General features: G+C 40.9%; 4 protein-coding genes across 4 annotated transcripts; 1 reads left to right on the top strand and 3 right to left on the bottom strand.

Annotated features, from left to right (window-relative positions):
* Nucleotides 1-869: 869 nt before the first annotated feature.
* Nucleotides 870-1,820, top strand: LOC307201543 (olfactory receptor 4D9-like; the record flags this gene model as incomplete). Its single annotated transcript, XM_079950816.1, has 1 exon — nucleotides 870-1,820. The coding sequence occupies one exon, from the start codon at nucleotides 870-872 to the stop codon at nucleotides 1,818-1,820; it is 951 nt and encodes a 316-aa protein (XP_079806942.1).
* Nucleotides 1,821-9,831: 8,011 nt separating this feature from the next.
* LOC307201542 (olfactory receptor 6M1-like) lies at nucleotides 9,832-10,836 on the bottom strand (the record flags this gene model as incomplete). The annotated part of the gene is made up of 1 exon (XM_079950815.1): nucleotides 9,832-10,836. One exon carries the CDS (start codon nucleotides 10,834-10,836, stop codon nucleotides 9,832-9,834), a length of 1,005 nt encoding a protein of 334 aa, XP_079806941.1.
* Nucleotides 10,837-15,896: 5,060 nt separating this feature from the next.
* LOC307201541 (olfactory receptor 4D1-like) lies at nucleotides 15,897-16,829 on the bottom strand (the record flags this gene model as incomplete). The annotated part of the gene is made up of 1 exon (XM_079950814.1): nucleotides 15,897-16,829. One exon carries the CDS (start codon nucleotides 16,827-16,829, stop codon nucleotides 15,897-15,899), a length of 933 nt encoding a protein of 310 aa, XP_079806940.1.
* A 3,634-nt stretch (nucleotides 16,830-20,463) lies between these two features.
* LOC307201540 (olfactory receptor 4D1-like) lies at nucleotides 20,464-21,429 on the bottom strand (the record flags this gene model as incomplete). Its single annotated transcript, XM_079950813.1, has 1 exon — nucleotides 20,464-21,429. One exon carries the CDS (start codon nucleotides 21,427-21,429, stop codon nucleotides 20,464-20,466), a length of 966 nt encoding a protein of 321 aa, XP_079806939.1.
* Between the last annotated feature and the right edge of the window lie 5,435 nt (nucleotides 21,430-26,864).

Raw genomic sequence — 26,864 nt, 5'->3', positions numbered from 1 at the left:
CAAGCTGAGTCAGTAAAACACACCCACTTAAAAATGTTGTGTGCTTGTCTCAATTAAATGTCACAATTATTTTAAAGACATTTTGCAATGTCTTTCCCATTAACCGGGGGAAGGACTACTATGGTCTGTGCAGAATTCATTTTAGGTCCTGTTGATTGGATCATCACCTAACACATGGCACAGCCATTTACCAATGGTGAATTCTCATGCCTGTGTTGGAACCTGTACAAACTGTGATACAGTGTTGTGAGTTTCACTACCACACATGCAGTCAAGCACATCAGCCACCACTGATGTGGAGCATTGCTGGGGAAACTCATAACATGATGGTGCGCTGTCACATGGAGAATGCTTAGGGAAGAGTGGCAGATCAATGGTGCTTGTGGTGGAGCACATGTAATACATGCCAAAGAAACCACAGATTTATTCTTTGGAATCTCTAGTTAAAATATCCCAGGTAGTTTTTTAAAAAAAAAAAATAGCGTGATGGTGGTAAATAATTTTTGCAGAGTTTCTGGCATTCAGAGTAGACAATATTAAACTGGAGGGATAAACATAAGATCATGGGAGGGCATAAGAAGGCACTGCTGAATCAGGCTCATAGCCTATCAAGCCCAGTATTCTGCTTTCCAGTCACAGCAGCCAAGCGGATGCCTATAGGAAGTCCAAAAGCAGGACACAGATAAGATTTTTAAAGACCAAATTTAAGTTCCTTAAATTTTTCATGAGGTAAAATGACCAAAAATAGAATCACCCATACACTTTGAACATTGTGAAGAAATAAACTGATAACCAAATGAAAAAGTGGAGAAAATGAAATGAAAAAAATATTATTTCCTCCCTCCAGATATTTGTCACAAGTCTACAGAATGGCGGTGGATAACTTCACAAGCAGAGTTACAGAATTTGTATTTGTAGGAATGTCACAAAATTCAGAATTTGAACAGTTTTTATTTTTTCTGTTCCTGATAGTTTATATAGCTACTTGGTTAGGGAATGTCACCATTATAATCACTGTAATATCAGACCACCATCTCCACATGCCCTTATATTTTTTACTGGCCAACTTGGCTTTTCTAGATGTTAGTGAATCTACAGTAACTGCACCTAAATTGCTGCAAGTGCTCTTTTCCCAGAACAAAACCATCTCCTTCCATGGATGTTTGACACAGATTTTCTTTTTTCACTTCATTGGGGGTACAGTCGTTTTCTCTCTTGCAATGATGGCAGTTGATCGATATCTAGCTATTCACAAGCCATTGCAATACATGATCATCATGAACAAGAAAACCTGCTTTGGGATCATTTTGTGTGCATGGCTTGGTGGCTCCATTCATTCCATGGTCCAGGTAGCACTGATCCTGCAGTTACCATTCTGTGGTCCCAACATACTGGATAATTTCTACTGCGATGTTCCACAGGTGGTCAGATTGGCCTGCACAGACATCTATACTATTGAACTACTTATGGTCTCCAACAATGGACTTGTTGTGACAGGAACCTTCATTGCTTTGCTTATTTCATACAGCATCATCTTGTTCAAGATAAGAAATCATGTCTCAGAAGGGAAGCACAAAGCTCTTTCAACATGTGCAGCCCAGATCACAGTAGTGAGTTTACACTTCATCCCATGTATCTATATTTATGACCAGCCCTTCAAGAAATTTACAGCAGATAAGGTGGTCTCCATTCTCTACACAGTTATCAGCCCAGTGCTGAATCCAATCATTTACACATTAAGAAATACAGAGATGAAAAATGCTATAAGGAGGCTAGTGAGGAAAGTGTTGAGGTTTTATCAGAAAGATTCAAAACTGTAAATGTTATTTATATGTATATTGGTTCTTATTTAAACGTCCTTGTATATTGCTTTAAACTTATTTATTGATGAAATTATCCAAAATTTAAAAATATTATATTATATTATATTATATTATATTATATTATATTATATTATATTATTATTAGTTTCTGCCTAAATGCCCAGGAAAAGAGAACCGCATTTACCTGGCACTGAAATGATGAGAAGTGGGGTTTTCTGGGGAAAGCATTTTTTTTATTTTTTTTTAAAAAAGAGATATGACTACAAAAAGGGCCTGTTCTCTTGTCGCCACCTTCTGGACCTTCCTCAACAGTGGCACAAAGAGAAGGGTTTCTCATGATGATGTCACAGGCCGAGTAGTTTTACATAGGGGAAGTCAGTCGTTGGGGTCCTGGGCCACATAAGGCTTTTAATATCTAAACACATCAAATTTGGCATGGAAACAAATGGGCTGCCAGTGTATATTCAGGCCGTAAACTATATTTGCGGTTAAGGACATAATGAGTTGGATTTATGTAGTAGTAGTAGTTGTAGTAGTAGCAGTAATAATAATAATAATAATAATAATAATAATAATAATAATAATAATAATTTATTTATATCCTGCCCTCCCCGGCCAGGACCAGGCTCAGGGCGGCTAACACCAGAGTATATAATACATTAAAACATAATGTAGGCCATTTCAGGAAGTTAAAATTAGTTGAATGAGTAGTTCTAATAACAAAAATGAAACTCACAATGCCTGAAGGTGCAGCTTCAGGGTTGAGAGCAATAAAACAAGAAAGACTCACTGTGTTCTGTATAAGAATTAATGCATGGGTACTCATCTAAAGTACTGATCTGCCCCCTGTTACTATAGCAGTGTTAGTGTTGATATTTTATTCTGTTTTTAGTTTATTGCTGATTTTATTTTTTAAAATGTTTTCAATAGTTGTTTTTAACCCCTTTTACTGTTGATTTTATTGTTTTATTTTCTTCATAAACTGCTTTTTACAACCAAGTGGTACGTAAATCTGTTGCCATGAAAGAGGCAGGGTGCCACAGGGTCATGAGGGCCTTGTTCAAAAGGTTACTCAGCTGTAAGCCTCAAGGGATTGCATGATCTAATGGGGCTATAGTAAAGGTACAGCTCTTTGACCTTTACTCTTGACCATTAGGTCCAGTCGTGACCGACTCTGGGGTTGCGGTGCTCATCTTGCTTTATTGGCCGAGGGAGCAGGTGTACAGCTTCCGGGTCATGTGGTCAGCATGACTAAGCCACTTCTGGCAACCCAGAGCAGCACACAGAAATGCTGTTTACCTTCCCGCCTGAGCAGTACCTATTTATCTACTTGCACTTTGATGTGCTTTTGAACTGCTAGGTTGGCAGGAGCTGAGACCGAGCAAGGGGAGCTCACCCCATCGCGGGGATTCGAACCACCGACCTTCTGATCAGCATGTACTAGGCTCTGTAGTTTAACCCACAGCGCCACCCGCGTCCCTCTTCTTTGACCTTTAGAAAAGCCCTATTTGCACTTGCAGTGGTGTGGAGGGGTCTTTGTGCTTATTATTTAGCAGCACTTTCTACAAAAACCTCATGGGACATGGTGACATTCTCTGGATTCTATGAAGTGTTGCCAGGCTCTCAGCCTCTTTGTGAAAAACCCTGCATGGCTGCACACGTTTGGAAGACATTTTGTAAAGGCTGGAGTTTGAAAATAACCCTCAACCACTTGAGATATTTAACATGATAGGTGCAATTTCTTACCCCCACCATCAAATTATTTTCAAAGTTTCCCTCTCTTTGGCCCCCTTCAAATATCTCCTTGTTTTGCGTGTGTAGGTCCCCAGGCCACCCCTCAAATAACTTCACACATGACACCTAATTTTTGTTTTGGTTTTTGGGCACTATTTTGGCCACAACTTTATTAAAATACAAAATCAGTGAGTGGTTGTTTAGACACTGGTTATGACTATCTGTCCCCCCACCTGGGACAGAACTGACATGCCGAGGTCTGATCGGTAGCCAGTAGAAGGGAAAGTCAAACTTGGGGGTCATTTGAGCTAAGCGTCGGACCCACGCCGCTCACCCCAGCAGCTCCCCGAAAGCTTGCCGGCCCTGGTCCCATGATAGGGATTGGACGAAATCGTGGCAAGCCCCAGGATTCCTTTAACGGAATTCCCTTCAGTGCAATAGGAGGGGCAGGCACAGCCTATCCTGACCCCTCCACCACCAGCATATTATAACCAATGCCTAACCGCCACCCGAGCTTTAACGCTCGCCGCCAACCACTCACAAACCCAACCAGGAACCTAATTTTTCAGCCACAGCATCCAACCAAATATCATTCCCCAAATCAGAAAGGTGCACTCCATCCGCCCGGTAAAGGGCTTTCGCCTTAAAATAAATGCTAGGGTGGGGAATCACCAAACCACCCAGCTCCAATACCTTCCCACAAACAGCAGAGTTAATGCGCTTCCTGGCCCTTTTAGCGGCCTCCGGGCAGGAAACACCGCGCCAGGTGTGCCTCTGCACAGGTGAGACCAAATTATTCTCACTGAAGGCTGCCAATGTCTCCAAATCCCTTTTTGGATTGAGGTGGGAGCGCAAAGCAAGGTAATCAATAGTTGCCACATCATTTTCCCTCAGCTGCACCACTATGGCCATAGGGTTGGGGGGTCCGAGAGCAGCCAGCGACCAATCAGTGGCATAAACTCTCCCCATGACATTCCGCATCTGGAAAACCATGACACTTGCACGTGCTGTGAGAGGCCGAGACACGCTCCCCTTGCAGACTGCCTCGCTCTGCTGCCAGCCCAATGAACGATGCTGTGTCCCACTATCCAGACGTGGACCAGCATGGGATCTACAAGGGTTGAAACAAACAAGCATTAGTACCAAACTTAGCATTTGTTTTGCACATAACCCTTGAAAGCATCCGATATCCATCTCCCCAAATCCTTGATCCTGGCGGCTGAGAAGCCCCAATGGGCCACCATAGTTGCTGCACCTATGCGAAAGGAATGAGGGGGCGAAACCAGAGGCCAAGATCCCACAAGCAGAGATGGCCTTACACATGACTTTTGTGAACTGGTGTCGCGCCAAAGGGTGACCATTTACATGCTTGAGTAGGGGGCCATCCCCAGGAGGTCTCAAGGCCAAGTACTTCCTTACATCCTTGACCGGGCACGGGCCCACCTCCCCAGTCACTGGGAGGCGGACAGCCTCCCCCCGACCCAGCTGGTCAGTTTTGGAGTTGTGCACTACAAGTCTCAACTCCAAAAGGGGAACACATATATCCTGAAGGAGCAACCCACGAGAACCAGCAACTTCTAGGATCAAGCCAGGGGATCAAGCCTCAGGGGAACAAAAAGCCAAATATTTCTGGTATCCAATAACAGGGCAAGGGCCCACCTTACCTGTGACTGGAAGCCTGATGATGGCAACCCTGCTCACTAGGTCTGACTTAAAGCTCCAGACACTTATGACAAGCTCCAAAGCAGATAAGGAAAAATCCGGAGGCAATAAGCCTCCAAACTCTCAGCCCCGTGCTGGTTCCAACACAATTTCCCCAACCCTCAGTACACCAAAATTACAATGGAATACTGAAAGAAGTCTCGTCTAGATCTAGAACCAGGAGACAAGTCTTAACTTGTTGCGGATACTGCATAGGGCTGTTGAATGGCTTCTTTAAATGTAAAGGTTCATCATTGTTCCACCTGATGTGTATGTCTTTAAGGGGCCAGAGCAAGAGCCAGAGCAAAATAACGAGACCCAGCTTTACAGCTGTGAAACATAGCAGGTGCTGCTGAGTTGTATTGATTAAGCTGTGTCAGCAATTGGGTGTAGTATATAAGGAGCAGCACCTAGCTCTCCCATTACCCTGGGGGATGGGTTGGTGGTTGGGTCTGGTTTGTTGTTGATGTATTTAGTGTATAAGGGGTTTTTGTTTTTGTAATTAAAACCTTGTTTAAGTACTTTTTTAGTCCCTTTTTAATGCATGGTCTCCCCAGCAAGCTCTCTGCAGCACTACTAAACTGCAAATAGCCAACATCTTTGGTTATGGGCCCAGCTGCTGAGTGAATGACTGCATATTTTTGGACTCTGAGAAAGGTTTGAAAACTCCTTCTCCTGTTGGCGTAGTTCTGTGGGTCTGGAAGAGTTCCAGAATGGTTGACCGGGTTCCAGAAGCTGAGAAGGCTCTGGTCTTCCTACAGCTAACAGATGAGAACTATAGTTTATGGTCTTTTCGGGTGGAGGCGCTTTTGACCTCTAGAGAAGTATGGACCTATGTAACTAATGACCCTCCTGACCCTGTAACTAATGCTTGGTCAAAAGGAGATGCGAAAGCCAGGGCGATAATTAATTTGGCAGTCAGTGACCAGCAAGTAGTCTATATAAGAAATAAGAAAACTGCCAAAGAAATGTGGGACAGTCTTGCAGCAGTGCATATTAGAAAAGAGTCGGTGTCTGCATTGACATTTTTCAAGCAGCTGTACCAGACCAAGTTGCAGCCTGGTGGTGATTTGGCAGCACACTTGAGGCATCTGGAGGCAATACGCTGTGAATTAATTCGAAGGGACATGGACATACCTGATATTCAGTATGTTTTTAATATTCTTTGTTCCCTTAATGAGGACTTTGATGGTATAGCTAGCCAGATATCTGCTGTTCCACCAGCACAATTAACTGTGGAAGGGGTAACGGCAAGATTAATGAGCGAGTTGGATAGGAGGGAGGCTTGTGCCATAAGCACTCCTATTTCCAGAAAGAATGAGGAACACCACATGCAAACTTGTGGTGATACAACTGCATTCAAAGCTGCAAAGCGTTGTTGGTTCTGCAAGAAGCAAGGACATTTTGCAAAGGACTGCAGATCCAAAAGAAAGCAAAGTACTCCCAAGCCTGTTTCTGTTCATCAGTCACAGTCGTCAGCCCAGCAGCTGACATCATACTGTAAAGACAGAAACGAGCCACGAGCTTTTCATGCTCGGACAACAGATCGTAAAAGACTTAAAGGTGCCAAGTGGAATTCTTTTATTGTGGACTCAGGTGCGTCCCAGCACATTTGCAATGATCAAAGCTTGTTTATTTCTTTCGAAGAGGAAATTGGTAATGTACATTTAGCCAATTCACAAGTCTTGCAGTCACTTGGCAGGGGTACTGTTAAACTTGACTCTTTAAACATTACAATAGCGAACTGCATTTACTGCCCGTCAGTGGACAATTTATTATCAGTTTTGCTCATCAAGGCATAACTGCGTTTCTTAAAGTCAATGTGTGAGTTTTTCGATGGGAACAAACGTCTATTGTATGCCCGGGACTCTGATGGTTTGTATAGACTGTATTTTCGCACCTACTCACAATCGCCTATAAATTGCAGAGCAGCACAGTCAAGCCAGGGGTTGAGGAATGTAAGGCCACATTCCGGGTGTGTCCATGAGGCGAACAGACTTTTAGGACCCCTGAATTTTGCTGATGTAATTAAGACAAAGAATATTGTTAATGGCCTCAACTTAAAACCATGCAAATTCTTTATGCAATGTCTATCTTGTTGCAAGAATAAGATTAAGGTTGCATGCAAGGGTAGGTGCTCAAATAGGAAAGTAACTGAGCCATTTGAGCGTGTACATTGTGATTTAGTTGGGCCACTCCCACCATCATTAGGAGGTTCTAGGTACTGGCTTACTCCCATAGACCAGTATAGTAGATATTGTTGGACTTATGCAATAGCTGAGAAGTCCCAAGCATTTGAGAAGTACAAAGCTTTTTTGCAACTGGGTAAAAACGCATTTTAAAAAACCTATTAAGAACCTGTTTTCTGACCGGGGTGGGGAATTTGTTTCTGAGGATTTTGAGAATTTCCTAGAAGCGCAGGGAACTACTCATGAGTTATCTTGCCCCAAAGTCCCTGGCAAAATGGACTTGTTGAAGTTGTGCAGCGTGACCTACAGGCAGGGGTTAAAACTTATCTGCACAATGCTAATCTGCCCAAAGACTTTTGGGCTGAAGCGCTCCATGCTTTTTGCCATGTTAAAAATCGCAGTTATCATTCAGGTTTAGATGTCACTCCCTATGAGAAGCTGTTTAAAAAATGCCCTAATCTGAAATATCTACGTATTTGGGGTTCAGATGTAATTATGCATTATCCCGCTAAGCAGAAATTGGGTGAGCGTAGTGTTCAGGGAAAATTAATGGGCTACCAGCAGGGGGCGTACAGAATTTACATACCAGCAACTTGCAAATTTCATATTACCAGAAGCATGATACAAACTGTAAATTGGAATGGAGTTGCTGTTTTCCAAGATACTAATGGTATAGATAATACTGAGGAAGAAGAGGAAGCAGCAGCAGCAGGAAATGGTGCTTCTGAATTCATGGAAAAAGACGAAAAGACTGTTGAATCTGATAATTTGTTTGATGATTTAAAGTCACAGGCACCCGAGGGGAGGTTAGATTCTCTTGAGTTTTCTGACCGTGAGCTTAGCCAACAGGCATCTCTTCAGTCTGACAATGATGATTTACAACCTGAAACTAGTAGTTCACTTAGTCACATTAAATCTGAGGAGTCTGACTCTCCTTCTGGACTGAGACGTTCAGATAGAAAGAGACAGAAGCCACAACGTTTCACAGATGAACATTTTAATACTGTGTATGCCAATAAGGCGGTTTTTGAGCCAAAAAGCGTCCTATGGGACGAAAAATATGGTATATGGGGCTTTCAAAGGGGATCAATGAAAATCAGGAATAGAAGGAGAATCAAGGGGATCCCACCATACGTCCCAATGAAAGCTGCTTCCTAACCTTCTTACTTGCTATCACAGGTAGCTCTCTGACTGGCTTTTGAGTTGCTGTATTCTGAGCCACTGGCTGAAAAGCCAGAGGAATCCCAAACCTTGGGAAAACCCTTCCCACAAGCACAAAACCACTGACCCATCTAGATAACCTTTTAGCAAGGCTTTCACGGAAGATATTGTTATGGAAATATGGGCGAGAGGTATTGAGTTATTGCTTGCTAGCCCCCAGCCCCCCACTTGGGCAAAATGCCCTGCCTTGTGTTGCCACCGTGATGTGTAAATTTACAGGGCCAACTCTGGCCAGAAACCCTAAAAAGTCCCAACAAATCTGCTACCGGGCCAGCTTCCTGCATACCAGCTTAAGGTTCTATTGCTCAGGGAGTTTCCATGTGAAATGTGGAGCTGCGCAAGTGGTCCACATGTCCCCGTCCCTGCGATCCTAGCAAGCTGAGGGGATGATGGCAGCCCTGCATCTAACATTCCCATAGTGAATTGCAACTTAAGGAATAGTGGGGTTGGAAGGGACCCCGAGGATCATCTAGTCCACTCTCCAGCTTCCCCAGCCACTCTGGGCAGCTTCCAACAAAATATTAAAATACAGTAATGCAGCAAACATTAAAGGCTTCCCTAAACAGGGCTGCCTTAGATGTCTTCTAAAAGTTTTGTAGTAGACATCTGATGGGAGGGCGTACCACAGGGCGGGTGCCACTACCGAGAAGGTCCTCCACATGGTGCCCTGTAACTTGGCCTCTCACAGTTGGAGATCTATAAATCATATTTAAAGTACAATTTGAAACATTAAGCACAGTTACATTATTTTCATTAGCCTAGGAAAACAGCTTCTAGCGATGGTTAATTTTCTCATTCCAGTAATAACGTATCATAGTTTTCAGGGGCTTTTTTAGATTCCCAATTATAGAAATTGTTAATAACTACCATATTTGTAGGCTACTGTTTCCAAACAAGCTCAAAGAGTCATGAGTGGATAGTTTTTGTAGCAACCTACTGATCTGGAGTTGAAAGATAGTGGCTGTTCAAAGAATATACTCAGAGTCATCCCTGAAAGAGGATTTTAAGTTTTAAACACCACAGAATTACAATAGTTGGTTTGAAAGCTGTAATTAAGGTTCAATATTTCAAAAAAGAATGATCTACAGTATATTTCCAGGACTTTCAGCTGAACCGTATTTCTTTCCCATTCCAATGCATGCATGTAAATCCCTACATAATCTTCATTTACTTCTATTGTCATTTAATACTACACAGTGTTGGGACCCTTCCTTTTTCAGGACTCTGAGGTTAATTAAGGGGGAAATCTTTCTTCTGACTAAATGGTCCAGGGCCTCCTTGACTTTTTTGTTTCTTAGGCTATAAATGAAGGGATTCATTAATGGAGTTATCACTGTGTTCAGTATGCTAGCTACCTTGTTGAGGTCCAATGAGTGATTTTTTTGTGGCTGAACATAAATGAAAATAGAACTCCCATAGAACAGTGTCACCACAATTAGGTGAGAGGCACACGTAGAGAATGCTTTCTGTCGTCCTTTTGCTGAAGGAATCCTCAGCACTGTTGCAATAATGAATATATAGGATACACTTGTCACCAGTAATGAGCCTAAGAGGAGCAAGGCTGAATTGACAAAATTAATAATCTCAATCTTCTTTACATCAAAGCAGGCCAGCTTGAGAACTGGGTCAACATCACAAAAGAAATGGTTGATGGAATTGGGTCCACAAAATGGCAGCTGGCCTACCAGGATTGTAGGTGGTAGTACTGCAAAGAAGCCCCACATCCAGGAGGCAGCTATAAGTTGAAAACATACATCTGTGCTCATGATGGCTGCATATCTCAGAGGGTTGCAAATGGCCAGATAGCGGTCGAATGACATGATAGCCAAAAGGAAGAACTCTGTGGAACCTGTTGAGAAATATATGTAAGCCTGCAGGATGCAACTATGGAAGGCGATAGATTTTCTTTGACTCATGAAATTGAATAGCATTTTAGGGATAACTGTGGTGGTGAATATAATCTCTAAAAAAGACAGGTTAGCAATGAACATGTACATTGGGCTGCGAAGGCTGTTCTCACACCACACCAAGGTAATAACGATAAAGTTGCCTATCATAGCAACAGTGTAGGTGATGAAGAATAAAATGAAGAGTAGCGGTTCAACCCTCTTAGTCCCATTGAATCCTAGGAGTATAAATTCATTCACAGTCCTTGTCTGGTTCCTCATTATGCTGCACAACTAATACAGTCACTTGAATAAATGGAGAGCAGCAAGATGAACAATTCTTCTTCTATGTTGAAATCTCTACATGATACAATGGTAGGGACACCATAAGTTATTTAAGCACAAAAGATGCTGGATGGTGATTCCTGTGGGATAATGCATGGAAATATGCATGAGAAACATCAGCTATGCTTGTTTAAACCCAGAGACAAAGTGAAAAGAGTGGTGTAAAGATGGCTGCTAATTTGAACCTTTTTAATAGTTTGTTACTATAGATCATGGCAATTCAATGTAAAAATTGATCCCCATTATGCAATGTCTTGAATCTGGTCTTTGTTCTTATCTTAAATAAATTTAAATAAATTTTAAAATGTTTATTTCCCATTAATTTCCAAATGAAAAAATGTTTTCAATTTCCTAAATATTCCATTTTGAAATCAAAAGCACACAAAAGTGCTCAAATTTGACTCAGTTCTGATTATCATTTAATTTATCCAAAGTTATAGCATCTTCCATTTGAAATTGTATTGTTGAAACATTTTTTATAATGCTGCTGTTCTGCTAACATTACAGACTTCAGCTTGCACCCCACTTTTCCTCTGTAGTGCTCCCCCCAGCATCTGCTGCAGAGCACTGAAGGCTCCATCAGAGCAAATTTTGAGACCGCAAGGTGATAAGAGAGGAATGGGAAGCCCAGTTCTGCAAGTACAGCTCCCTGCATGCAACTTTAGATACAGCCCAAAGTATACATAGTTTTATATAATTGTATTGTATTGTATTGTATTGTATTGTATTGTATTGTATTAGAAGGAAATTCCCTCTCCTTCCCTAGTAGAATAAATTTTAGGCCAACACAAAGGAAAAAAGAAAGTGGATAGCACATGAGTACAGATAACAAGGGAAGTAGGAAAGAAAAGAGAATCATGTGTACCTCTCTCAGGTCTTTCCTCTGTAAACAGTTCCCACAGTGTCTCATGGAAACCCTTAACTCCCATCCTCATGCCTTTCTTTCTCTTATACTCACTGATGTGTTTGGAAAAAATAAAAATTAACTCAGCTTATCAAAGACATCAACACCAACGACAACAATGTGGATAGTCCCATCGACCTCCGTGTTCTCTGTCTTGCCTTGTTTAGATAGCTGCAGAGATGAAAACAAAACACATATTTGCTTATCACAGCAATAAGTAATTTGTCAATTTTGTGTTCTTCGGTTCTGTGGGCCATGGAATAGTTTTAACATTTGAAGCAGATTGGGCATGGGTCTGAGAGGAAAAGAATACTTCATACTCCTTAAATTTTCAAAAGTTTCAATTTAAGTATTAGTGAAATTAGGAAGCAACTTACCTATGTCATACTCTTATGTTCTTTCCTTGCTGGTAGAGATTGAATCAGTACACTTCTATTTCCTACAGAATATATGGGAAAGGTTGTTCATCATACAATAGGTATATATCCCTAAGGGTCAAATTATGACAAAACATTCGAGTCAATTCCAAAGCCCTTATATGCAGAATTTTATAACATGGAGTGAATAATGAAATATTTCTGTATTAGGGATTTATAGATCAGTCCAGTGTTTAATCCTGTATGCAGTACCCCATCATACAGTTTCCGAGCACAATTCAAAGTGTTGGTGCTGACCTTTAAAGCCCTGAATGGCCTCGGTCCAGTATATCTGAAGTAGTGTCTCCACCCCCATCGTTCTACCCAGACACTGAGGTCCAGCGCCGAGGGCCTTCTGGAGGATCCCTCACTGCAAGAAGCCAAGTTACAGGGAACCAGGCAGAGGGCTTTCTCAGTAGTGGCGCTTGCCCTGTGGAACGCCCTCCCACCAGATGTCAAAGAGAACAACTACCAGACTTTTAGAAGACATCTGAAGGCAGCCCTGTTTAGGGAAGCTTTTAATGTTTGATGCATTACTGTACTTTAATATTTTGTTGGAAGCCGCCCAGAGTGGCTGGGGAAGCCCAGCCAGATGGGTGGGGTATAAATAAATAAATAAATAAATAAATAAATAAATAAAATTCCCAACGTTTAAAATGTTGTCCAACATAGCTATTAATAAGATTCAATTAATAATATTATACTGTATTAGTATGATTCAAAAATGGCATTTATTCTCATCAGCACTCTCTCTTTATTTTCCCCACAGCAAATAATTTCATTCTACCCTAAAGGTGTAACTGATATTCAATTAGCAGTTTAAATGAATCATTGTGGTACTTGAAGGTATTATATATCAATTATTGCAACCACAAGAGGCAAAAAAGGAAATGCAAACACAAGGATTATTATTATTATTTCTTTATTAGTATCATTTTTATATTGCTACATATTACTATTATAACTGAAAATGCTGGCAAAATATTGATTCAATGTAATAAAAATAATTATTATGAAAACCAAATGAAAAGCATGTTGTCTGCTGAACATTGCCTATGTACTGAAGTCTCCAGACAGGAGCTGATAAATAGTATGTTCATTTATTGCCAGGAGCCAGTTTGGGGTAGTGATTTACAGTGTTGTACAAAGGCATGGGAGACCAAGGTTCCAATTCCCACTTAGCCATGAAGCTTACTGGGTGTCTCTCTGCCTAACCTACCTCACAGGGTTTGGGGGAGGTTTTTTTGGGAAGGGAAAGAATCATGTACAGTGGAACCTTGGGTTAAGAACTTACCCTAATTCGTTCTGGAGGTCTGTTCTTAACCTGAAACTGTTCTTAACCTGAAGCACCACTTTAGCTAATAGAGACTCCCCCTGCCGCCGTGCCACAGCTGCACGATTTCCATTCTCATCCTGAAGCAAAGTTCTTAACCTGAGGTAATATTTCTGGGTTAGCAGAGTCTGTAACCTGAAGTGTATGTAACCTGAAGCGTATGTAACCTGAAGCATATGTAACCCGAGGTACCACTGTATACCACCTTGAGCTCATTGGAAGAAAAGGTGGTATAAAAACACAGTAAGTAAGTAAGTAAGTAAGTAAGTAAGTAAGTAAGTAAGGTAAGCTAATAGTGGGGAATCTCTGAGCCAAATGCAACTATGTAAGCCTCTCTGTCTGGTTCTCAACACCAAATCCGTGAGGCGGAGTGAAGCACCCACCACAGGTGGCCGAAGCACAAGATGCAACACCCACCTCATCACTTCCACCACCACCAGAACACCTCCCCTCCTGCCAAGTTCAGCAAAATGGGAGAGCATTGCTGCTCATCTTCCCTGCCCCTTGGTTGGAGAAGATAAGCGTCAACGTCTTGCAGACTGCCACCCCTCTTGCTGAGTTTGGCATGCAGCAGAAGTGGGGGTGGGGTGAGGGGTGGGAAGCAGCAGTGAAATGGGATGGGCCACCCCTGCTCAAGACTACCCAGGCCACAACAACATCCACACCCTCAGGCCTCAGGGACACTCCAGAAGTGCATTAGCCTAGCTCACGTATCCCTGAACTATTATAATGCTCATTGTTTACATGGATGGTGTGTGTGCAGAGATGTGCTTGCATGGATTAAGAAATCTCAGATGCATTAGGCTTGCCATACGCCTGGAAAATTCCAGACATGCCAGGAAATCGGAGACCTAAAATGGCATCCTGGGGGGAATTTTGAATTTTAAGAGATGTCTGGAATTTCCCGTACATGTATTTTTGTTAAGGTTTTCTGTTGTTTTCCCCAGGAACTGAGTGAAGCAGTGCTCACCACAACGATAGTTTCTAGCAGCTGCAGAGACAGAACATAGGCCTAGCCCAGAAAATTTTCTAAGCCTGTTTTAAAGCCACCCAGGAATCTGCAATCCTACTGCCCATTTGCCCATTTTAATTGTAGAGATCCTTTGAAACTGTTTACAATTTATTTTGTTTTAATCTCTCTGAACAATTTGGTATCAACAGCCACCACTCACTGCTAACACTAGATCATTTATGTACAAATTCAAAAGCACATGTTTAATACCAAACATTGGGGGATTCCAGTTGCTACCTCCCTACATTTGGGAGAACAGACTATCCCTAATCTTTGCTTCCAGATCTACAACAATATGTGAGATATGTGAGCAGAATTCCCTGATATAACTCAATAAGCAAGTTGTTTCTTCTACATGCTGGTAGCTTGTAGGAAAGCCCAGACATGCAAGGATGAGTCATCAATTAACATAACATTGAAACAAAGTCATCAATTAACAAAACATTGAAACAAAGGCTGAATCTAGAAACATCAAAAAAATGTTTCAGGGAAATGCACTGTAAACCTCCTAATGGGAAATCACATTGCCCAAAGATGGAACCCCACAGTGCCATCTGGTGTCACAGTGCTATAACACATTTAAAACACTTTTCTTTCTTTCTTTTTACTAATGTAGCTGATTCCAAAGACTCCATCTTCTTTTTTGCAGCTCTAACTGCACAAGCACCTTTTGCACCTGGTACAGTTCTCTGCAAGGCATCTGCAAATGCAAACCTCCACACAACTTATATGCACATTAAACACATATTTTACAAAGAAGATGTCTCTTCTTTTTCTATCCTGCTAAGTTTAATCAGGAACATTTGGTGAAGCACATTTTGAAACTTTAAGTATTATTGTTATTTAAATAAGTACACAATGTTTTATGGATTGCCTTTGTCTCTATGCTTCTTGACATTCTCAAATAAGCTTAAAGGTTTGTTAAGACAAGTCTTATGCTTGCAGAAGCCATGCTGCCTCTACTTCAGCAAGACCTGTCCTTCTATATGCTTGAAAATGCTATTCCCATCCTTGAGTGTGAGCCAGTTCCAGCATCTCTTAGTTCCGGTGCCTCTCAGGTGGGCATCATTGCCATTAAAAGAAAACAAGGGAGGCGTTTGTGGTGAGTTCTACCACCTTTTTTCTAAAAAAAATCAGCACTGACAGTAACTATCATATTATGCAAGCTGCATTATTACTTTATAATAATCCAAAGAAGCAAAATTGGTCTTTTATATTCAGATGAATCACAACTCCAAAGCTTACAAATTATAATGATTGGAAAATATTTTATTTAAAATGTTCCAGAGCTTGCATCCTCTATGGGTGTCTGTGATGAACACAAAGTGATGGTTAAGTCCTTTTGAAACGCAAAAGTTTTCTCATTATTTTCCCAACATTGTTTTTCATATCTTTGTTACGAAGAGTAAAGATCATTGAGTTCAGCATTGGTGTTAAAAGGCTGTAGAGGACTGAGGCAACCTTGTCTCCTGGAAATACCTTGAAAGGTCGGTCATAAACAAACATTCCTGGAACAAAGTTTAAGCTCATAACCATGATTTGTGCTGCACAGGTGGAAAGAGCTTTGTTCTTCCCTTCTGTGACATGTGCTCTAATCTTCACCAAGATGACAGTGTATGACACAAGCAAGATGAAGAAGATCAACGTGAGGAGCAATCCACTGTTGCAAACCATCAGCAACTCTGGGATATACGTATCAGCACATGCCAGTTTGATGAGCTGTGGAATGTCACAGAAGAAATTATCCAGGATGTTGGATTGGCAGAAAGGGAGCTGAATGAGAATTCCAATCTGGACAATGGAGTGAGCAAAGCCACCCAACCATGACCCAGCTACCAAACCTATGCAAACTTCTCTGTTCATTATAACTAAATATCGCAGTGGCTTGTAGATGGCTATGTATCTGTCCACTGCCATCACCACGAGTAAGAAGACCACAGCACCCCCAGTTAAATGGAAGAAGAAGATCTGTGCAATACACCAATTGTAGGAGATGGTATGAGTATGGGAAAAGAGGTCCCATAATATTTTCAGTGATGTGACTGTCGATTCACTGATGTCTATGACAGCCAAGTTGGCTAGCAAAAAGTACATGGGCGTATGCAGGCTGGGGGTGGTGATCACAGTGACTATAATGGTGAGATTTCCCAACCAAGTTGTGCTGTAGACAGTGAGGAAAAGGAGGAAGAGAAGGGACTGTATTCTGGGATTCTGCGAGAAGCCCAGGAGGACAAATTCTGTTACTGCTGTGCTGTTCTTCTCCATGTGAGCATCCTACTGAGGCTCACTAAGGACCACTAAAAGTCATGTCATCAAATTACTTCCTCAAACAACTCTTGACATACCCATTACAGGTCCCCCACAACAATCAAATCATAAATTTGGGTTGTAGATAGACAACTGGACTTTATCGAGTATCACTTCATCTGTCCAGCATCACTAAAAAATGTAAACATTTTCCACAGTTCAAATCCCAACCTTGTCTATGGAGAAGTAAATCATATTGAAGTAAATGGGTCTTATTCCCCAGTAAAGGGATAAGAATTGCTTTACTTATTTTTGCAATGGTCATGTGCCATATTGATATAATCTTACGGCAGTTTATTGTAGCAAATTTGTATGAATTCCAATTTGTTTTAGTCTATTATATGGTGGTTTTAACTTTCTGTATGTTTTAAATCATGATGTACATATGTTAGTGATAATTTTATTGTGCTGTCCTTTTGGAAACAACTTTCAGGTTTTTTCCCCCTACAATCAAGCAGTATCTAAATGTTATGAAATAGAATAAATAAATAAATTTCCACATTTTATACCACAACAGTCCAATTAGCTGGGAACTTTCCATTTTCTAATTACAAAACAAGTTGAAAACTGTCATCTTAGAGAAGCACAGTTATTTCTCCTTGGTGAGCATCTGTTCAGACGAATAATGAAGTTCAGTGCAAAAAAAAGTCTATTAAACCATCACCAACATATAGCATTCAACTCATCATTATCTTTTTAAATCATCAGTAATCCATGATAAGTTGAGCATTAGAAATCATGAAGGCAGAATATTGAAAAAAGGATCCAGCCCCATTTTTCTTTCTTCCAAAAGTATTTTGTTCCATTTGCTAGAGTCTATAGCTTACTACTCCAAGAATGCCTTCTTATCTTCTATATTGAACAAATTAACCTTCAGTGATTCTGCTTTTAAAACCAGAAATAAACACAGAGACAAGAGTAAGAAAAGAGCTATAATGAAATGGTGACTCCAGAAACCTGCACCTAAAGTATTACCTTTGATGGAGAATAACCCTACAGTCTCCTGAATGGAGAATCAATGGTTATTGTCTCCTAGTAATAATATGAGATGACAAAGGATTTGTATCCAAAGGGGCTCTGGTGTTGGACATGGAGTCACCCCTATTCATATGTCTGCAAATAATAGAGATGCTATGAAATTGCTTATGAGTTTCAGCATTATGTGAAGAAGGTTGTACTAGGAGAAACTGGGGAATCAAAACACAGGGGAGATCATTAAGGTTCAATATGTGATTTATTCAACAGAGGCTCAGCTAATGTCATGAGATAAGCTGAGTCAGGGGCACAGTCCACAAGATTTGGTTTATAAAATCTAAATGAATAAGTGTCAATGAAAATAAATAAATACTCCTGATGCCAACGAAATTGTTGTTCACCCACACATCCAAGGACTTGGAACCCTAACAATAAATAAAACAAAATAAATGTGATTTTTAAACAAATATAATGTTAATAAGATGTGCAAACCGATTTGATAAAGTCAAAGTAGGAACCTGTGCAAAATAATTTCAAGAAGCAAGAGGAGTGTCTTTGATTCAGACATATAGTGGTTTGGAACCCTACAAACAGTAATAATGATTGGGAAAACTATATTAGTAACACTATAGTGGAGCTTGCAGAGCTCTCTATTCACCTCTCTGATGAACACACAATAATTTAATAATAATTTATTATTGACACCCCACCCTTCTGGCTGGGTTTCCCAGTAATAGTGACAGTGTCATCCTTTTGGAAATTAGTGTTATCATCATGCATGTACAATATGCAATAATGATTCAGATCCACTAAATCTGACATAAAAACATCACATGATTAGTTCAATTTTCAGAAAGATGATATTTTAAGTTTACTTAGTCATTCATGCAAAAAGTCCAGAAGACGTTTTCCAATCCAATCCAATAAATGTCAATAATTATTAAGCACATTAACTTTTTTTGCTGCTTTGAAGATATCACAGAAATAGTAAATAACACATAAACAAAGAAATACATATAGGTCAAACTAGGGTCACTTTATTTATTTATACCATAAAAACCGCTGCAGAGGAAACACTATTGGTTCAGGAGCAAACCAGAACCTGAAAGAAACTTTAGCTTAGGGCAACAAAACCCCTGATGCAAGAACTGGAGGCTTCACTTTCCAGCCTTCATCCCATTCCTAGGCCACACCAAGAAGGTGAAGAAGTTAATGTTGTTTGTTATTATTTACTATTTATATGCCGAGTGTGTTGGTTCCCCCCCCCCCATAAATGTTACGTTAGATGATATATTAATGTATTGTATGATTCCCCATTCCTTTTCCTCCTTCTCTTATGGTATTTTTGTGTCTGTGTGTCATAGGAGCCAACTGCTAGGGGCCATGGGGGTTTCACCCACCACAATAAAATATTTGAAGGGGCTAGGCCCCAACAAAGTTAATGGGCATCCCCATTCAAATAGTGTGTGTGCATGTATCGTTTGATGCATGGCAGGGCTTGCCTGGGTCCCCATAATATTTTATTCAAGTTGGAACTCCATACATAAGAGGGTAGTGCCACATTAAGACCTTTAGAGGCCCTAAGCACTTACAAGATGTTGGTGCCCCCATATATATCAAATTCAAAATATCGACAATAATAAACCACGAAATAAAATTTTATTTTTTGAAATAAATCAAAACCTACCATATGATGGAAAATGATGTTTGGTTTTGTATAGCCTTCTGCTTTTTAGAATTGCAAAGTTTTTGATCAGATCATCAGAACTAATCTTACATAATTTCTGTGCCCCCCCCCCACCTCCTTGGTGCTAATTTTGCTTAATAGTTAATCCAGCCTTGTCCCCAGGCTAAAACACAACTACTCCCCTTCCCACACCTGAACTTCCCAAAGTGACTAAATTAAAGACCTGGTTCATGTAATCAATATAGGGCTGCCATATGTTCAGAATTTCCTGGACATAGCCGGGATTCAAACATCAAAAATATCGCCGGGGCAGAATTTTCATAAAGCAGCTAAAACATCTGGGAAGACTCAGGAGTATAGCAGCCCATATTGGAAGTGGTTTTTTTTGATTATTTTCCTTTAAAAGCCAAGATTTTGCAATGGGAACCCTAAATTAATAGCACACCAGATCATCTAATGCCCACCACCCAATTATTCAGTATGAAGTGGTGAAAAACAATAAAACCCACAAACAAGGTGGATCAGCAAAAAAATTCCTATTTGGCCCCAAAGCAACCAGCAAGTCACATTGATGGCTCAGACAGGCAGGTGTTGCTGCAAAGAGAAGAGGGAGAGGTGTGGATGCCCAGCTCTTAAACAGGGATGTCTGCCCCAGCCCCAAGCATAAAACATATGAGTGATGGAGGAGCATCACATAGGCTGTAGCAGCCTGGACAGGCTGCCAATATGGCTTACTGCCCATAGGTGGGATACGCAGTAGAACAGGCCTTAAAGGGCAGGGAGAGAGAGAGAGAGAGAGAGAGAGAGAGAGAGAGCGCACTCCTGGGGGTGATTGAAGTCATCTTCACATGCATTGGAATAGAAAGCAAAATAAATTTTAAAAATGTAGTATATACTTTTAGTAAAACATCAACAAAAGGTGCTTAAGTTCTATGTCTCTCTTTCATGAACACACAGTGATGGTTTTGTCCTTTCAGAAAGCAGAAAATTTCTTGTGAGCTTTCTAATTGTGTTTTTCATCTCAGTATTACGCAGAGTAAAGATCATTGAGTTCAGCATTGGTGTTAAAAGGCTGTAGAGGACTGAGGCAACCTTGTCTCCTGGAAATACCTTGAAAGGTCGGTCATAAACAAACATTCCTGGAACAAAGTTTAAGCTCATAACCATGATTTGTGCTGCACAGGTGGAAAGAGCTTTGTTCTTCCCTTCTGTGACATGTGCTCTAATCTTCACCAAGATGACAGTGTATGACACAAGCAAGATGAAGAAGATCAACGTGAGGAGCAGTCCACTGTTGCAAACCATCAGCAACTCTGGGATATACGTATCAGCACATGCCAGTTTGATGAGCTGTGGAATGTCACAGAAGAAATTATCCAGGATGTTGGATTGGCAGAAAGGCAGCTGAATGAGAATTCCAATCTGGACAATGGAGTGAGCAAAGCCACCCAACCATGACCCAGCTACCAAACCTATGCAAACTTCTCTGTTCATTATAACTAAATATCGCAGTGGCTTGTAGATGGCTATGTACCGGTCGACTGCCATTGCCACAAGTAAGAAGACCACAGCACCCCCAGTTAAATGGATGAAGAAGATCTGTGCAATGCACCAATTGTAAGAAATGGTATTTGTATGGAAGAATAGGTCCCACAACATTTTCAGTGATGTGACTGATGACTCACTGATGTCTATGACAGCCAGGTTGGCTAATAGAAAATACATGGGTGTGTGAAGGTTGGGTGTTCTGATAACGCTGATTATAATGGTGAGGTTTCCAATCCATGTTGTGCTGTAGACAGTGAGGAAAAGGAAGAAGAGAACAGACTGTACTCTTGGATTCTGAGAAAGCCCCAGGAGGATAAATTCTGTCACTGCTGTGCTGTTGTTTTCCATGTGAGCATCCTGTTGAATGATGTAAAAAAGAAGGGGTTTTTTTTTGCAATGATCACTAAGGGGCAATAAAAATCATGCCGCCAAATATTGTCCAAAGCAACTCATCAAGTACACCTGCCAGAAATGTTACATATTAGAAGCTCTTCCTGATTCTAATGATATTATAGGTCATATAATACACTGGGTAACTTAGGTGGACAAAATTTAAGTCCATGTGAATTCAACCATACCTTTATATTGGTAGTATTTATGATCACTGTTATGTTTCAAAATTGGGCTTCTGTTAGATCATGTCAACAGATAACCAATAGTTTCATATTGTGGCTTGAAGGTTAGAGGCACAGATCATGTTATATTCTAAAGACCAAAACACTAACTATAATATCATAATATTTTACCATTCCTTTAGTATTGAAAATATTGCTAACTCTGCCATGAGTACTACTACTGTTGCTTCTACTCCTAGTAGGATGGCAACTCTTGGCATTCTTGTTACTGTATTTCTTTTGAACACTCTTATAAACAGGATTCTGTACTCATGGGTTTTTCTTCCATGTTGTTGTTGTTGTTGTTGTTGTTGTTGTTGTTGTTGTTGTTGTTGTTGTTATAATATCTGTAACAATGTTTATATATGTAAGGGAGCTGTACGTCATATCAGTCCTGTGTCTGATAGAACATTTGGTTAGTTGGCCGACACATATTCCATTATGTAGCCATTATATTGTTTACATTTTGGGGAATTGTAAAGATAATGGAAACATGAGTATAAACTACATTCCCTATGTTGGTCTTCCTCATCTCCATCAAATATTTTTAATATGCTGCCTAATATGCTAAAATGATAATATGCTGCAAAGTGTATTCATATGAATACACTAACCTATATTTCTATATAGCAAGTTTAATCTTCAAATAATAAACAAAAATATTGTTGAAATGTTTTTTTTTCCCCAGGGGCACAGTTTTAGACCAGAATATTTAATTTTCTACAACTATATTTCTGAACCAACCATAATTTCAATATGCTGTTGATGCCACAACATTCCCATTAGCAGAGCATTTTCTGATTACAATTAGAAAAGACCAAGCTGATACAGGAATACTTCCATTTTCTTTCTAGAAGCACAGATTCTTTCATTTGGCAGACACCTCTTCAAAGCACACAATTCAGTGCAGATAGCCAGTCAAGCCATTCACCACCAACTTTTAAGATAATCAGGATCAGGCATCCAGAAACTGAAAAAGATCCAAGTCCTATTTATTTTGTTCTTCTTTCCAGAAGCAGATGGGTCCCAGTTGCTAGAGTGCACAACATATTACTCTGAGATCTTTAAAGTTACTGTCTTTGGTGACCAGGTGGAGAATAGCTCTACAATATCCTGAATAGGGAACTGGGGCTCATTGTCTCTGAATAACAAATGAGAAAATGGATTTTGTGCACCTTGCTGGTGTTAGCTATGACCTTCCCTCTTTGGAAAGGAGGCTTGCTGCGAACTGAGAATGTAATTCAATGGAAGGGGACTTCAACCTCAATATATGTCCTATAAATCATATTTATATTCAACATACCTTTAAATGTCACTAGACAACTTATGTAGTAGTAAAAGCCAGGAAATATGGACTAGTTCTTTGGAAGTGGGAACTTCCAAAAAAACCCTTGTGTCCCTTTTCAGCCAAGCGCCTCATGATTCTTCAAGAAGTACGCTAGGATCAGAAGTTACAAAAAAGTGTTCTGTTCTTGATTCTCTATAATTTCATAGTCCCAGCTTTAATAAATGAAACTTTCAGTATGTCAGAGGGAGTGAAGTTAAGTAGGCTTCTCCCTATACAGAAATCACTAACACCTCCAGACATCCTGTGATGCCTAAAACAAAAAACCATCACCATCATCATCAACAACAAAACTATTGATTGAACTATGTGCCTAAAGCTACTTAGTACAGCCAAGGTAATAATAATGCAAAATAATGCAAAATAATTCCCCAAAAGGCTTGTCTGTGAATCCAGCTGGATTCTTATTAATCAAATAAACAATGGAAGACTCCAGCCACTGCACTCAAGCTTTATCAGACTTCGGAGAATAACTGTATCTGCACTGTGAATCGGGAACAAAACCACAAAGGGGATCATTAAAGATTTTCAAAGCTACAATCAGCTAAATATTGGCACAGACATTACAACAGATATTGTTTCTTTCCTTTTCCTTTTTTTGTGAGCAAGACATACACATACAATTGAACTTACAAGTAATACATAGCTACAGTATTCCTGTGTTCTGCACTTACATTGGTCCACGTTTATTAGTTGTTTCTGCTTAAGAATGTATATTTTCAATTTGTTACCTGCTCTGTTCTAAAATGTGGCTATTTTAGTGGGGGGTTTTATTATTTGGCTTTCATTTGTGATATTTTAGGGTATTTTGAACCACGTAGAGATTTTAATAGAAATACAAAGTGGCATATAATTTACCTAAATAATTTTAAAAAAAAATAATACAGCAAAGCCAGTATGGAAAAGAAGTTTAACAGAGAACCAATCAGAATGTTTGGACTATGACCTGGAAGATGCATATGCAAATCCATACTCATATATGTGGATAACTGGAGGAACTTGGGTCAATCAATATCAGCCTAAACCATCTTACAGGGGCAGTGTGAACAGTGTGAACAGTGTGAAAGCCCATTATTTCCATGAAATAATCTTGTGAACTGTAGTTTACTCCTCACAGAGCTACATTTTCGAAACCCTTATCAAACTACACTTCACAGGATTATTTCAAGGAAATAATATGCTTTAAATATTCTTGTGAGAATAGGTGCAAGGAGGAGAACCATGTTTACACTTTTTAGAGTACTTTTCTGTGTACTGCGTGTGTGCAGTACACAGAAACTACACAGCTTTGGGGGATGAGTGTTCAGACCCCTGGGCTCTCACTTGTGGGGTGCCTCAGGGTTCCGTCCTCTCCCCCATGCTTTTTAATATCTATATGAAGCTGCTGGGAGAGATCATCAGGGGGTTTGGGCTGGGTGTTCATCAGTATGCAGATGACACCCAGCTCTACCTCTCCTTTAAATCAGAAGCAGTGAAGGTGGTGAAGGTCCTGTGTGAGTCCTGGAGGCGGTTGGAGGATGGATGGAGGCTAACAGATTGAGGTTGAATCCTGACAAGACAGAATTACTGTTTTGGGGGGACAGGGGACTGGCGGGTGTGGAGGATTCCCTAGTCCTGAATGGGGTAACTGTGCCCCTGAAGGACCAGGTGCGCAGCCTGGGAGTCATTTTGGACTCACAGCTGTCCATAGAGGCACAGGTTAATTCTGTGTCCAGGGCAGCTGTCTACCAGCTCCACCTGGTATGCAGGTTAAGACCCTACCTGCCTGCGGACTGTCTCACCAGAGTGGTGCATGCTCTAGTCATCTCCCGCTTGGACTACTGCAACGCACTCTACGTGGGGCTACCTTTGAAGGTGACCCGGAAACTGCAATTAATCCAGAATGCGGCAGCTAGACTGGTGACTGGGAGTGGCCGCCGGGACCACATAACACTGGTTCTGAGAGATCTGCATTGGCTCCCAGTACGTTTCCAAGCACAATTCAAAGTGTTGGTGCTGACCTTTAAAGCCCTAAATGGCCTCGGTCCTGTATACCTGAAGGAGCGTCTCCACCCCCATCATTCAGCCCGGACACTGAGATCCAACGCCGAGGGCCTTCTGGTGGTTCCCTCATTGCGAGAAATAAGATTACAGGGAAGCAGACAGAGGGCCTTCTCGGTAGTGGCGCCCACCCTGTGGAACACCCTCCCTTCAGATGTGAAGGAAATAAGTAACTATCCTATCTTTAAAAGACATCTGAAGGCAGCCTTGTTCAGGAAAGTTTTTAATATTTAACACTGTATTGTTTTTAATACTTGATTGGGAGCCGCCCAGAGTGGCTGGGGACACTCAGCCAGATGGGCGGGGTACAAATAATAAATTATTATTATTATTATTATTATTATTATTATTATTATTATTACTGAAAGCCATTTTGTCTTTGTTCAAAATTCTTCAGATCCCTGTTCCATGCTAACACGAGGTCCTACACTTGATTCAAAAAAATTGCTTTAGGTAAAACTCAGTGGCAACTTAGGAATGCATGAACTCACCACATTAAGTCATTTCATACATGTTGTGTCACTGTTTCATGATTGCTAGTGAATGGGACTGGGGTAAAACAAGGCAACATCTTTATTGGTTGTTATTATATTATGTGTTGGCATGGCATAAAGGCAGGGATCCTGGCATTTAGTCAGCTCAGCTGCTGGCTGATGCCTCTCACACACCCCAGTCTGTCGACTCAGAACTCAAAGGGGAAGGGAGTGGGCCACATTGCAAAGGCTATGCTTGACGGGACCCAACCCATGACCTTGGTGTGAGGCAATCATTCTCAGCCCCCCTGAGTTGAATCTGAGACTGTACATGATTCCACCCAAGACCCCTTATCAGGATTCCCTTATTTGGCTATGGATTATGGCCCATACTTCTCCCATGCCAAAAATTAAAAGTTGTGACACAGTGTTACTTCAAACCATTTTTTTAATTACAAAGCTATATATGTTGTTATAAAGAATATACTAAAAACAAAGCAAAAAAATAATAATATGCAGATAAAAAGGTAAAGGTACCCCTGCCCATACAGGCCAGTCTTGACAGACTCTGGGGTTGTGCGCCCATCTCACTTAAGAGGCCAGGGGCCAGCGCTGTCCGGAGACACTTCCGGGTCACGTGGCCAGCGTGACATCGCTGCTCTGGCCAGAGCCAGAGCCAGAGCCAGAGCCAGAGCCAGAGCCGCACACGGAAACGCCGTTTACCTTCCCGCTGGTAAGCGGTCCCTATTTATCTACTTGCACCCGGAGGTGCTTTCGAACTGCTAGGTTGGCAGGCGCTGGGACCGAGCAGCGGGAGCGCACCCCGCCGCAGGGATTCGAACCGCCGACCTTTCGATCGGCAAGTCCTAGGCGCTGAGGCTTTAACCCACAGCGCCATCTGCGTCCCTAATATGCAGATACCAATGTCCAAAGTTGGACTTAGACATAGATTTGAGGGAGGGCAAAGAATGTATATAACATGCTGTTGAAATGTGTACAAGAATAAAATGTAATTTTAATCTCACATGTAGATAGTGTATCCCCAATGACTACCTTCCTTTCTGCACCTCTGTCAAAAAGTCACCCACTGTGACAAAGTGTGGGTTCTTTCCAAAAACAACTTCTCTTGAAATTATTCAGATATTTCCTCTGAGGAGGAAAATATATAGCCATGATGGATGTTTACTTCAGCTAAAATTGAGTGGCAAATCTAAGAGTACCCATTCTCAGTGAATTTTCAAATTGGATCATTATAACACTATAACACCATATAACTATAATACTATAACAGCAGTCTCTATGAGAAAGATG

The sequence above is a fragment of the Podarcis cretensis genome, assembly GCF_951804945.1.
Source record: "Podarcis cretensis genome assembly, chromosome: 13".
Lineage (NCBI taxonomy): Eukaryota > Metazoa > Chordata > Lepidosauria > Squamata > Lacertidae > Podarcis > Podarcis cretensis.
This window is presented reverse-complemented; position numbering and strand designations above follow the sequence as displayed.